The sequence below is a fragment of the Nicotiana sylvestris genome, chromosome 3 (assembly GCF_000393655.2).
Source record: "Nicotiana sylvestris chromosome 3, ASM39365v2, whole genome shotgun sequence".
In the NCBI taxonomy this organism is placed as follows: domain Eukaryota; kingdom Viridiplantae; phylum Streptophyta; class Magnoliopsida; order Solanales; family Solanaceae; genus Nicotiana; species Nicotiana sylvestris.
In genome coordinates, this window is record NC_091059.1 from 216,432,679 (window position 1) to 216,445,129 (window position 12,451).

Here is a 12,451-nt window from a genome sequence, read left to right on the forward strand (position 1 = left end):
CTCTAATACTTATTTTAAATATTTAAACAATTAGGAAATACTAGTAAATATCAAAGTTAGAGTTCTGCTTTAGTTTCATTTAAGCAATTACAAAAACAATATGTATGTATTGATGAATATGCATATAACTTCCTTCCTCTTTTATTTGGCACAATTAGTCATGAGTATGGAATTTAAGATGTTTAACCTGTCTAATTAAGCATATCATCTCTATCCAGCTCAAATCATTACTACCAGTAAGGTGCCCAAACATAATACAGTAGAAAAAATCGCAAGTAAAAAAGCAACGGTAAATACTAATTAAGCGGGAGGAAGAGTAAACCATAATGGTAATATATAAACAATGTACACGATGTGAAGATATGGTATCTCCACATTGAAAGCAGCTAAGTTGGCTGCTATATTTTTTACACGTTCAAACATTAATGAAAAATTGAACAAATGGAAATAGTTTCAGCCTCTGCACTCCAAATTTGGCAATGCAAAGATACAGCTAATAAATCGAAAAAGCAAAAAGGGAAAAGATACTCCTCTACCCTTCTACTCATCCCCGTCTTGTGCAACTTACCAACAGTAAAATGCCCCTATCGGCAACTATTTTATAACAAGCAAACTGAGCAAAGCCATTTATACTAGCTCTGGAGGAGGGGGTGTCGCCTGGGCGGTTGGTGTTGCAACATGAGTTGTTGGGTGTGCTGGTGTTGCTGAAGGTTCAGCTGCCTGTGCAGGTCCTGGTGCTATTGTTACATGCAAGCCCCTATGTTGCCCTGCCTGCAGCATGAAAGCAACTTCTGCTGCTGCTAGTGCTGTTGCCTCCTGCTTTGAAGAAAAGATATAAGAATAAGTATCCGTTAAACAAACAAAAAAAAACGAATTAGTAAACTACACATGTGATATAATTACATCACAAATACTGGTGCTGCTTCGTTTACAGATTGCCTTAAAATGTTGTCCGGCTACCTTAAATGGAAAGTTGTAATAAGTTTTAAATATTACTCCTACAAGAAGTTCATGGGACTCATTAAAAAAAAAAAATCATAGGACTTATTTTTGCTATCTTCATTACTTCTTCCATTCAATTTTGGCCCAAACAACTCAGCTTTTCAACTTTAACTTACTACCAATGCAAAATAAAAAATGTACTACTGAATCAGAACGAAGGAGTAATGAGTAAAAGTACTATGCAAAATCTCCTAACGCATATTATTCTGCATTTAATAATCCAGGCCAGGAATAACAAAATGGGCCGGTAGAATAGAACACTTTGTGTTTCTCAGTCGCGAGGCATTTTTGGGGCCAAGACTATAATCCAATAATATAATACCCCCTCGTCTCATATTGGTCGATCATGTTCAGTTTACAATGGTTGACTTAATTCATTTTCAATCTAACATTACACATTATACTTGTCTCTGAAACTTGAAGTAATAGCATGCAAACTACATTTAAAGATCTACTAATCACTGTTGGATTTTTTTCCTTTTGTTAAATAAAACTAATCAATGAATTTATTAACTCTGAAAAATCATTAAAAATAACTGAACATTAAGTTGTAAGAATAATGTTATTTACCCGTGAGTAGAAAGGGGGTCAACAAAGAGGTGGGGTGGGGGACAGCAGTAGTAACAATTATTTGAACCTACCAAACAACAGAATAAATTACTGGTGAAAAACGGACTCTAAAATCTGAACATTATATAGTCAATTTTGATGTATAAAGAAACAACTTTCACTCCATCACAAAATGAATGAGGGAGTTTGAAGCAGGAGGACCAAAGAATATAGCATTCTGAATGGTCCGCAAAAAATTTCCATACTTAGAAACAAAAAGTAATGTAGATCGCAATATATAGAAAATAACAAATATTTATGATGTTTGAAAAATTGTAGTTAGAGAAAACACTGCTTGATTTCCCAAATAGTACAAATTTCGTATAAAATGCAGAAAAGAAGCTCACTTGCTGTTTCTCAAAGTTAACTTTATATGTGCACGCTAGCTGCACGCACATAACTTCCATAGTTAGAGCAAGCAGAGACACTTTCAAAAAGCTTGACATGCCATTAAATATTCTATTTTAATATTCTACTTAGCTCAGATGATAAGACGAAATAAGTTCCAAGATTTTATCTAACTCAAATTTACTTAACTGTGTACAAAGTGCTGACATCTATCAGCAGAACCTACAAACTCAGAACTGGAAGTAACAGTGGCACCATCGCATTTCGCACTGGACATATAACCAATTATATATTGCAACTTACACCACAATCAACATTAAAGCAAAAAGTGGGAAGCAAAAAGTATAAATCAGGAAAATGGAGGTATGGCCATAAAATAAACTTGGATTTGTTTGGAAGTTGGAAAGTGTAACAGTGAGTACAAATTTATTGAGGAAAGCACCAAAGAACAAATGAGGTATTTGATTCATGCAAGAGACATTCTTCAGTGAGCCAGATGTTTTAGCATGGAGTCTTAGAACAAATATCCTTGCATGAGGTACTTCAGTCATGGAAGAGTGAACATGACATCCCTTCCATTTTTTAGCGAGAGCACCCAGCAGGCGCACGTTGAAGCTAGCGGGTTCGACTGAATCCGCTTCGCGGAAATATATACTGTTTATGTATATATATTATATTGGAAAAAGATAATTTTCTGTTATAATGTTGCAAATGAACCCACTTGACAAACACAAAGGTTGTGGAGCGATGGTCGAGCGGGTTCAACAAGTTCAAGAAGTTCCGACCTCGAATCTGCGCTGGCTCGGTTGTCCTCCTTATTTTTACAAAGTTATCCTGAGACTGTCTTCTTCTTTATCAACAATTCCCTTACAGGGTGGGAGATAGGGTGGGAGATGGAAGTAGAATCCGCTTTTGGAATCATAGGTGGAATTTTATTAGTTTTTGGAACTGCAACATAAACAAAACTAACATGTTGTAGTTCTTTTTACTTTTTGGTTACTTTATTAGTTTATTACTCCCATGTATAGAATTTGGTTTTTTTATTTTTTTAAGTATGTTAGAGTTTAACAAATTTAAAAAATTTAAGAGTATATATTTGAAAGTAAAATTTATCAAAAAGTAATTGTTTTGTTAAAATTTAAATTTGATAATTTATAATTCTCTTTTCTTAAACGATGACATCAACATTGATATACCGTTGTCCAAGTGCTTAAAAAAGAGGGGAAAAGGCTTTAAAATGATGCAGGATGTTGACTTTACTATGGTTGTACCATGGCTGTACAATAGTTTTTGACTCCGCTTATGAGAAATCCCGGGTCCGCCACTGGCACCCAGTATTGACGTATTAAACTAGGAGTGGAGGTCTTAAATGTTTCTGAAAAGGTCCACTTAGTTCCCATAAACTAGAGCAAAGATCCAAGTAACTCAGCCAAAATTTATTACATACATGTGCACGGATACAGCGTTAGTCAACCATAACAAAAGCTAAACAAGAATTTATCTGATCTGCACCACAGGAATTTTCCATTTTACAAAAATGTAACGAATCATCATATTAGCAAGAATGAAGATTGACATGTTAATAGTTATTTATAGATAACGAGAAACAAAAGAAATCTCTAAGGCTCTAACCTGTCTTTGCCTTCGACGCTGCATGATACTGATAGCCCAAGCCATGATGTAGCAAGGTAGAAGAAAACCAGCAGCACGGAGCAAAAAAAGCTGTATAAAAAATCGACCAGATCAGTAATCCCGCACGATCTAATGTGTCATAAACTCATTATAGCAAGCAACAAATAGAAAGATGAATTCACTGTATGATTCACTCACAGAGAAAAAGGTGGAGACATCGTCATCATCTCCATCATCATTTCCGATGGTCACAGCATGCCTCAATAATAGAAGGGCCATTAACTGCATGGGAAGAGTGTGCAATATTCTTTGAGTATCTAGAAACCGAGATAAGCTCAAAATATAATATAGACAGATTGCATGGGTAAAACAAAAGAAAAATATTGGAAGCAAATTTTTTGTTATCAACGCGTCTTAAAGATTTCTCCCTAGTTTCTCTATTTTTAGTACTGGGGAGAACTTTTACATATCTAGACAATAAAGTGAAGGTCATTTCTGATCAATTCAACCAGCGGAAAGTACAAAAGGGTAATACAATGAAGGAAGTGAATATAAGAAGATAAGAGAAAGCAAAGGCATGAAATGTAGCATGAGGCCCTGAACAGGCCTCTTTCTCTTACCAGGTGCTGCAGTTTCAAGAACTTGCAGGAAAATCACTGTAACATGAGCATTAAAATATAAACAAGATAGGGCGGAATGAGTTTTTTTTTTTTTTTGGGGGGGGGGGTGATGGCAAGGGTGAGTTGACAGTATTTTCCATTTTGAGCATTCCCTAAATATGCCTCCTATAAAAGGAAAATTTTCTTTTTCCTCATTTTCAAGAAGGGGTGAAGGGTCAGAAATCAAAGGAAGTTGTGGCCCATAAATTGTATCACCGCTTCTCTTCTCAAGTCAGCATTAGGTCACCACTTACAAATGAAAATTCATGTATTAAATAGTCAATGTAATACCCCACCTCCACCTCAAAAAAGAATTCTGAATCTGCTGTCTTTTTTTTTTTTTTTTTGATGAATAAGAATTCTGTATCTGCTGATGTGCATTAGCTTCTACATGAAAAATAATAATGTATATCCCACATCTCCACTAGCCAGCACTTAGCAAACATGATTTTAACAGTTGCTTACAATTAGAGCAGCAGAACGACAAAATGCAGCTCCACTAGCACTTGAATCAGCGTACTCGTCATAGTCAGCCTCCAAGAGATGGCGGTCTGCAGCTGCCATCGCAAGAAGCCGTGGATCATGCAAGTCAAGCTGAGTACCAGCCACTGTCCAGCCCTCACTGCAAGGCAAAACCACGTGGACGAATCCATCAGCGACAAAGAAGACAGAAAAGAAAATTTTCAAGATTAAGATTGCAAGGAGACATGCTGATCATGTTGGATGCCCTCACTGAAGAGGTTAACAGCTACTGGCACTAAAGAAAACGTTCCATCAGATTTTCACCCAAATTTTTAGTAACAAGGGCCTTTAAATAATGGTGGAAAACTGGCTGCCCAAAAATATAATAAGCTTAACATGTTTTAAATACATCCAAAATAGGGGTAAATGTCTTTATGGCCAGTTCAGATTGTCATAAACTGTTTTTGTTGGGCTATGGAAAATAATCTTCATGTCAATGATGCTGAATTACTTTAACTAGAAACATATACTTGGAAGAAAAAAAAGCCACAAACATATAAAATTACACGATATCAAAGAGCAAAAAAGTACCAGGAATTGGAATCATCACTAGATACTAAAGACATGTGGTAATGCAGAGTTCATGGTCATACAACATAGATAAGGATTTCACTTTTTGTGATTACTGCATACCATTATTTTTTTAAAGCTGAAATGCATAAAATACAGTTGTGCTTGTTAATGACTTCTGAATTGAACAGTACATTGTCCTACTTTTGCATTCAAGAAGAATCGCAGCTTCACTTACAAATTATAAGCTTCGAGAGAAATAAAGTATCAGGGGGCCTCTAAATAAGTGGAGCAATTCATAAAGAAGATGCAAATAATCAAGTCAAACGGAAAGGTGTGAGAACAAACAGGAGTAAGATTGTTATTCCACGGTCTATTTCCTCTCTTTTCATTTCTTTTTCTTTTTTGGGGAGTGGGGGTAAGTGTCAGAGTGTAGAAATGGTACAATGTCAACATACTTTGAAAAATAAACACCAAAATCAGAAGATCAGTGTCTCTATTCCATAGACTGAGACAAATGCTTGGAAAAATAAATCAAATTTGGTATGCACAAAGACAATAATCATGATTTAAACTAACCTGATGTCGATGGCAATATCTTCAGAAGGAGAAAGCGGTGGTGGAGCAGTATAGCCAGGTTGATAAGACTGCAGGTTACAGAGTTTTCCAAGTCAGCATATAACTTTGTCTGAAACAAGTGAGCCTGAACTAGAAACTCCTTCAGCACATATTCACGAACTTCAGTTTTGTGATTCTAAACAATGTTGTCAAAGGCTCATTTAAGGCGCTCTTAAGCCCCCAAGCTCAGAAAAGCTCAGGGAGGGTGCTTCACCTTGCTTAAGCTGTGCTTTACTGTGGGCAAGGCACTAAAGAGTGCCTCATTGCCCATGAATTCTACCTTGAATCAAGCGGTACTAAACAATAAATATAATAGGCAAAGAATATATTAATCGCTAAGGACAATATCATGTATGAAGTTGTTAATTTTTTCTTGCATTACCTATATATATTTACTTTTTTCTTGCATTACATATATATTTTTTACTTTTTTTTATTCATTGCACCTTTTTGTTACTAAAGCCCACACTTAAATTGCGCTAAAAGCCCCAATTGACATGGATCACTTTTTAAAGCTTTTCGCCTTTGACAACGCTGATTCTAAAGTCCCAATTACTTAAATTTCTGAAGGGAAAATGATCATTGAATTATGGCATAAGGTGAGCTATATTTCTCCAATCAAATAAACTGAATATGCAAAACCGTGCTATTTCTTAACACCCCCCCCCCCTCTTTTTCAAGCTCATTTGGCAATAAGTGCTTTTGGGATGGGACGAGGCAAGTCATGAAGCATCATCACTCAGAATGCAAACGGATATTAACAGGTAGAACAAAGTACCTGATGGCAAATCTCGCAAATTATATCACCCTTCTCATTGCACCAACGCTGAACACATTTCCTATGAGCATACTGCATTTTGTAACAAAGACGCCGACAAGAATTGAAAGGGAAAAAAAAGAATAATTAGAATCAAATAAGGTCCATACACATATAAAAGATCTTTTGTCATGAAGTTGCAACACAACCGGACAAAACATGACCATCAATGATTCAAAGGCTTTGGAATCTTAGCAAATTCTAGAGAAGTTATAAGAACTAAGGAAAAGTTTGAAAGAAACACTGAAGACCGGTCAAAGGAAAAACACGTAGCCAGAATAAAAGACGTGAACAATAAGAAAACTGTTAAATTTTAAATCACGACAATCTCAAGTTCTTGCCATTCAGGCTTAGGAAAAATGAAGATGACACTATAAATATACATTTATTACATGCACAAGCAGCATCAAGATCAATGCTTAGTAGCTAGTCAAACCAGTGCCCAAAAATACTTCACAAACATACCTTTAAGCTGCCATTGCAGCCACAAGGAATCTCCAAATTCTTAGTGCTATCTTCTTCCTGGCAAATTCGGCATTCCACAGTCTGAAGTAATGGCTCATCTTCACCTCCAGCTTCTAGTTCTTCATCCTCCTTATTAATAGTACCATAAGGTGATTGACCTACTGTGTGCGAGCAAGAACTTCCAGCAGAGGATCCTGCATCCTCTGACCCTTGCAACGAGTGCAAAGATTCAGGTGTGATAAGGCGATCAACACATAGAGCCAAGTGTTCTCCCATTAGCAGTTGACTCACGTATCTTTAAAATGAACAAATATGGTCAGCCAGCTTAACTAACAAGAGAAGAAAGGAAAAATTATTAAAGTCACAAAACACAAATGTCAGTCCAATCATCATATATAAGAGCAACTAGCCTTATTGGTTTTCTTCATCTTTTGGATAGCTCTAGTGACTTTTATTACGAGCCAGGATTTAGAGCTTATGCGTTTGGGATTCTAATCCTTTTAAGTTACTGGGTTTTAAATTAATAATTTATATAAATTAAATGAATTTTTTAAGACAAATAAAGGGTTTGGATCAAAGTTACTAGGTTTGGCCGAACCCGTCACCAAATCACTGGCTCCGCCCCCGGTTAAACTTCATATGGCTAAGTCCAAAATTTTAACCACTTTCTGGCCATAATAACAGAAGTCTTACAACTCAGTAAAAGAAACTATCAAAAGACAAGAGAAACAGTTCTTAAAAATCCTATGATATACTTCCCTCCTAGTTTCTCCTCACAATGTTAAGCCTCTTGTCCATTGGTACAAAGACCCAAATGCTACATTACTTGACAGAGAAACTGGATATTGAAGTTTGAATTGTCAACAAACAGAATTTCCAAACCCAATAAAAGCAAAAGTACAATCAAGAGGTATGGCCTTAGTAGTAAGATCAACTGTGAACTAACTACTAATCTTTTCTTTGATTTTGCTTCTTTTTTTTTTCTTTTTTTTAGGATAGGTATCAAGATAGGAAAGGCAAAGATCAGGAATTTTTTTCAAGTAGAGTTGAGCTCTTCTACACAAAAGTGGAGGCTTTCTGCTAAACTGAGACCATATACCCAAAAAAAGAACTACCCTTTAATTGGAAATACTGAAGCAAAATGCGTTTGATAAATTTCTGATTCCTGCCTTTCCAATTTTTCTCTTACCATATACAGGGTAAAATTTTCTAAAACGGAACCAAGTTTGAAAATTACCAACTTTGAAGATTTAAACAAAAGCAACAAATTCTATTTCAATAATTGCATTATAAAAGAAGCCAGAAACCAGAAAACCTAACCAAATTGACTCAGCGTAATGAAAAATCTTAAACAAAAAAAACAAAAACAAAAATATAAGGAAAACAAAACAGAGGAAACAATAGAATTTTGAGGTACCTGAAAATGCAATTCTTGACGGATTTTGGTTGTCGGAGAGAAGCTAATGAATATGTATGAGTATTTTCTTCTGATACAAGAAATAGTCGTTTTTGGTTTTGGGCTTTGCTTGCAAATTGGATTTCAATATGAAAATAATGTATAAAAGTCTTCTCTGGAAAATATTGATTTTATTTATAAGTAGATATTAATGGACAAAGTCATCATTTTTGCGGGACCGCTAAAACTGCAACGACATCGTTTATGGACGTCCCAATTCCAAATTATGGCTCCTTTATTTAGTAGCCGGCATCCAAGTCGTCTTGTTTGCACATAAATTCTTTTACCTTTTTTAAAAAAGATTAAAAATAGTTTTTTATGAAACTTGATTAGTTTTTAAAAAAAAAAAAAAAATTCAAGTTCCACAAACTTGTTTGAACCATTTTCCAAAAATTAACTTTCAACACAACTTTAAAAAAAAATCAAGTTTCAAGTAAATCTATGTGCAAACACCAACTAACTCAATAATTTTTTGCATTTTGCATATAAATTGTTATTGATTGACAAATATTAAGTGAATGTATTCTTATTTTTAATATGCAACATTTAGAACAGAATTTGTGAGTTAAAATAAATAATGTGTGAGAGTGCAACTAAATAGTAAAAACTTAGTGAACACACACCGTCTGGATGGATTCCTTCCAAGAAGCAGCGCACTACCAACACAAGAAGCACTCTGAGAAATTTGGTGAGGTCAATTGTTTGACTTTCAACAATTTAACTTTTGCGATTTCTTAGACCAAAATAACGAAATTAATTAACAAAATTTTCCACGCGCAAAGCCACACTATTTGTCCACGTTGGTACGGAAAAGGTTATTAGAAAAACATTAATCAAGGAAAGAAAAAGATGCAAAAGTGTGATTACTTTTCTTTTGAGAGAGAAGATAGGATGTGTTAAAAAGACTTGGTAAAAGAGCTTTGTAAAAGGGGTAGGTCATGATTCAAATGAGTTTTGGTTAGACGAGACAAAGATAATGGACATTCCATTCTCTCATGGTTTCTAGAAGACATGTTGTATAGTAGGTAATATAGGCAGGTAACAAATCAAAACAAATATCTTATATTAGATGAGTACTTTTTCCTGATTTCCACCGTCTCAATCCACTTTGAAAGAATTTGGACCTCTCATGTAATGTTCATTCCGTCCTATTTTATGTGATTTGTTTGATTTTTCACTGAGTTAAAAAAACATTTTATCATCTAAACAAGTCATAAATATTTGCATAACTATAAATCATCTCATTAATAGTAAAATAAGGGTATCAAATATATAAAAATATTATCATTTTGGAACAGACTAAAACGAAAAAGTACATTATATAAATTGTAAGAGAGAAAGTATTATTATTCTATGTTCCATTAAAGTGAATTAATGGTGTAAAACAAATTCATAACTTATAGTCTATTGACTTATTGTATTTTTTGCAAACAGGTTTCCTTATGCATGATTAAGTAATGCATTTATAGGGCAATTCTTTGACGACCAAAAATTTCAAATTCTGTGCAATTTTTTTTTTTTTTTTTGGTTTTCCATTCGGTATTCAATATTCGTATTGGGACCCGACTAAATTCGGATTCGCACTGGGAAGTCTCATATTTGGGAGTAAAGCGCTCTCTGACAAAGACGACTCTATACCCAGGGCTCGATCGATGACTTCTGGTTAAGAATGAAGAAGTACTTACTGTTTGACTCAAAAGATATTAAAACCTTTTTGAATAAATCAGTCAAAGATGAAAGAGTAAATCTTAGTCAAACTTAATTGATTCCAGATCGAAAGATTTAGTAGTAATAATTACATATGGGACGAATGAACTATCAACAATCTTATTAAGATTCGATACTGCCTTCTTCATCGATGGATGAGGAAGGAGGATTACAATTGTTTTTCCTCTTAGGATACAAGAATGGAGCTTTTGTTCTTATTTTTCTTGTGAGAAAGATGGAGAATCCCCCCCCCCCCCAAAAAAAAAACCTTCCTGGGCTATATATATATAATCGAAACCTCTTGATCCCCGTCATGACTTGGTGCGCTTGGGTCGGTGGTGCATTCTGGTCGTGACTCTAGGCATTGTTCTTTTTGATGTGTCGGATATCTTGGAGGAGACATGAAGTGGACCCTATTGACTTCCACTACCCGATTGCTAAAAAGGGGTCGTGGGCAACCTGGTCGTAGTGGTCAGATTTTGACCAATACAGTTAGTCCCTCCGTCCATCTGGGTCGTCATTTGTCGGGCTCGACGGATGGATCATGTTTGCAGCGTAGTCGAGAGGAATCTGACCCCCAACTTTCCGTTCCTTAGTTGTGTTCTGTGGATTTTTGGCGGGGTGGAGGTGTTCTTTCGGCACTCATGGACTGTTGAGATAGTTTCAGAATCGAAATGCCGGTTTGGCAAATGAAGCGTTGGTTCGTGTATGCCACCATTACGACACACGTTCCTGGGGAACTGAAACGTTTCGTGCCCCATCAAATTCAAATGGTGACTATTAGGTTTCGTGCTTGGAGAATTTATGTCTCTTATAAATAGGGGAACTTTGTCATTTGATTGATTCGCTTCATCATCCGTTTGAGAGAGTTCTTCAGATATCGCTTTTTCAGATATATCTCGAATTTTTGCTTTCCTTCCTGCTCATTGAAACCCTTCGTTCTTTCTTTGTATTACTTTTCTTTGGAGAGTTTTCTTCTAAAAAATGGTCGGTGGTTCTTCTCGTATGATCTCCCTGTTGCTGATCCGATACTAGAGAGTTCTGTTCAGGTCACCGGAGAAGTGGATGTGGTGGAGGATAAGGAGATTCCATCGGTAGATGAGATTCTGCCTCACCCCGGGAGGGACGCGACTGACTTCAGCTTCGGCGGTGGAGCGGAGCCGGAATACGTCACTTCCGTTGTGAGAGAAAGGGGAATTGTAGATTTGAGGGAACGGTGGGGAATCCCCAGTTTCATCGAGATACGGCCGACGGAGGGGGATGACATAGTTCACTTCGACCGCCCCGGATATTGTGTGTTCTACGCCTACCCCTTCATTGTCGGGTACACACTTTTTCTTCCCATGTTGGTGGTAGATTTCTGTCGTTACTACGAGGTGTGCCCTGCTCAGCTTTCGCCTTACTTGTACAAGTTGTTTCTTATGCTGCTCAAGTATGCGGAGCTTGCTGGTCATGAGGTCTCGTGAGGCCATATGCTGAGCATATTTGCTCCACAACTGATTCGAGGTATGATGATTCATGCGCGTCCTCGGGGATCAAAAGGTCTGGTGGTGAAGATTGGACGACAGAACTAATCGTCATTTCTATGAAAATTATTTTTATGTGCGGACTGAGCATATTGTGGCAGACCCGACGGGATTCCCCTAGAGATGGAACTTTGCCCGTAAGTTTGCATCTTTAATTAATGGAATATTTGACCATCTTCCTCGGATACTAAACTGCTTTGTTTTTTTGCAACTGAAAGATTGCCCCCTCCCCCTGTCGAAGGGATTCATGAATGGATGGAGGCCATTCTTCCCCTTACAGTGGGAGTTCGCACCTGGTCGACTTTTCACGAGAGGTTTGGACGTAGGCCCCTTACAGGTGAGATGACGTCCTCATCTACTGTCTTTCCTTTTTTTTTGTTCAGCCTCTTATGCACCATTTGTCATTGTCAAGGAGGGTGCGGAGAGCAAGGGCCCCTCAGCTAGCCTTTCGACAGTCGGCCGCATCTGCTCGTCTTGTCGCTATACCCACTGTACGCTCTTTGTCGAGGGCTGATTCGGCTGCATCTATGATCTTGGTTACTCCAGCGAGGGCCACTTCTCAGGACGAGGTCCCGACCAA

At 36.8% G+C, this 12,451-nt stretch overlaps 1 protein-coding gene across 3 annotated transcripts; it reads right to left on the bottom strand.

The window, feature by feature from the left end:
* Nucleotides 1-312: 312 nt before the first annotated feature.
* On the bottom strand, nucleotides 313-8,736 carry LOC104242963 (uncharacterized). 3 transcript variants are annotated; one of them, XM_009798074.2, is made up of 8 exons: nucleotides 8,600-8,736; nucleotides 7,183-7,477; nucleotides 6,679-6,750; nucleotides 5,862-5,929; nucleotides 4,716-4,872; nucleotides 3,790-3,873; nucleotides 3,592-3,681; nucleotides 313-816 (listed from the first exon to the last, which is right to left on the bottom strand). In XM_009798074.2, the coding sequence occupies exons 2-8, from the start codon at nucleotides 7,456-7,458 to the stop codon at nucleotides 628-630; spliced, it is 936 nt and encodes a 311-aa protein (XP_009796376.1). In that variant the 5' UTR covers nucleotides 7,459-7,477; nucleotides 8,600-8,736; the 3' UTR covers nucleotides 313-627. The 3 variants fall into 3 exon arrangements, with proteins under 3 accessions (XP_009796376.1, XP_009796375.1, XP_070027581.1); XM_009798073.2 differs by having other exon boundaries at nucleotides 7,183-7,511; nucleotides 8,600-8,669; XM_070171480.1 differs by lacking the exon at nucleotides 313-816 and adding an exon at nucleotides 1,491-1,639 and having other exon boundaries at nucleotides 8,600-8,720.
* Nucleotides 8,737-12,451: the final 3,715 nt, after the last annotated feature.